Genomic DNA, 1,782 nt, shown 5'->3' with positions numbered 1-1,782 from the left:
GTGTGTGTGTGTGTGTGTGTGTGTGTGTGTGTGCCACCATGAATGAAAAAGTCCATCTATCCCCTTTCATGACTAGGCTGTCATAAAGAAATAAAGGCCTAAAATGCCCCCAAAAACTAATCTTAAAAACAAAACTAAATCTTGCTATAGTTCTGAAGAAAACAACAACTGTACGCACTCAAAATTAAATCAGATACTTCTCCGATCCTTTTCCCAAATCACGTAACGAGAAGGATCAAGGATATTACATATTGCTTTGGTCTTTTTTTGCTGGAACTGCAAAAAAATAAACTCCAGACTCTGGTTTCATCTTAGTTTACTCCTCATTACATCCCACCACTGTAACTGTTCCATGCAGAGATTAGGTGCTCTGTGCAAAAAACACAAGTGAAAGTTTAGACGTAGGACGACAAACCCGTCCAGTCGCTATCTCATATTTCCCCTTCCTTTTCAGACACAAGCTAACATTCATGGCTGTTGGCTGATAACAAATGTGATGGTATTATCTTTTTAAATGTGACAAACCCCCACTGACAACTTATTAGAACTTGCCACCCAAACATCAAAGCATATATCTTCTTTCATGCACTTTCTATAACATGTTTTACAGAACTCATCTTAAACACACACACTTGTTTTTCTTACATTTTAACAAGACTAAGAGTCTAGAGCCACGCTAGCAGCTCTATGAGGCTGCACACAGAGTGCTACCATTAGCAGTACTAACATGGCTAACAGGTGTAATATCACACTCACTATCTTAGTTTAGCTTGTTAGCATTTACTAATTAGCAATACGCACAAACAGCTTAAGGGCAGATGGGTCTGTCATTATAAACTATTCATTTATAAATTTATTTATACATTTCAGGGGATCACCAAAGGAAGTAGGCTTCATCCTCTGGGAACGATGGATATTTGTACAAAATTTCATTGCGATACTATTAGCAGTTGTTGGGATAAAACAAAAGATTACAGTAATAGTGACCTCCTCTTGTAGGAATGCCATTGTGACGCTCAGTTGAACATCTGATTGCAAAATGCCCTTCCTGCTCTCCCTGTTATCTAAATGTTTCATCATTGCCTGCATTCTGATCCTCAACCCTTCCCTGGAAAAAAAACTTATTTGTAAGCACTGGACTAATGGGCTGGCAGTGTGTGTTTGTACCAGCCTTTCCCTTAAAATCACTGCAAAATAAATGATGCATTTTAGAAATCCTCAAATCTCCCACCAAACTCACTTGGAAATTGAGTACTTGATTATAAATGTAGGTTTCAGGAGGAACTTGATGTGCTGACCAAAATTCTTTTTACATGCTGACATGGTTATTTTAAACAGTAGGCAATGTATTTATTTACAACCTGGGTCTTACCTGCTGGATCCAAGGTCCAGAAGAGAGTTGGCCTTTGACATGCCGGTGGATGGAGAGAACGCCATAGGAGAGGAGAAACCAGAGAGAGGGAGCGCTGCAAATAGGGTTGAAGGCAGTTAGTTAAATATCATTTTGAAAAACTCAAGGTAATATGAGAAAAAGTGTAAGTGCATTGACAGTGCATGTGCTTTTTTATTATGCAATCAACCTTTTACATGCGGTAGCTGTGCATGGTGCAGTTGCCCTTGAATGTGTTTACATCTAATCTAATCTCCTCATACTTTACAGTAGTGGCACGCAAAGTTCCATCAGCAGGGTCATTTACATCTGGCTAAAAAAAAAAAAAGCTGTTTTCTGCAACCCTGCGCTAAAGAGTGTTAGTCTCTACAGCTGTGGCATTGCAGCAGAGA

General features: G+C 39.1%; 1 protein-coding gene across 12 annotated transcripts in view; it reads right to left on the bottom strand.

Annotated features, from left to right (window-relative positions):
- Positions 1-1,782, bottom strand: part of itsn2a (intersectin 2a) — a 36,866-nt gene that overhangs the window by 19,357 nt on the left and 15,727 nt on the right. For all 12 annotated transcript variants that reach the window (XR_004336115.1, XM_032542487.1, XM_032542489.1 and 9 more), the window contains one exon: positions 1,373-1,466. Coding sequence is in view for 11 of the 12 variants with exons in the window: in XM_032542487.1 (XP_032398378.1) it covers positions 1,373-1,466 (94 nt within the window). In the remaining variant the exon portion in view is untranslated. The remainder of the gene's footprint in view (positions 1-1,372; positions 1,467-1,782) is intronic.

Source organism: Etheostoma spectabile, chromosome 18, assembly GCF_008692095.1.
Source record: "Etheostoma spectabile isolate EspeVRDwgs_2016 chromosome 18, UIUC_Espe_1.0, whole genome shotgun sequence".
NCBI classification, from domain to species: Eukaryota; Metazoa; Chordata; class Actinopteri; order Perciformes; family Percidae; genus Etheostoma; species Etheostoma spectabile.
The sequence above is the reverse complement of the archived record's forward strand: the minus strand, read 5'-3'. Positions and strand labels throughout refer to the sequence as shown.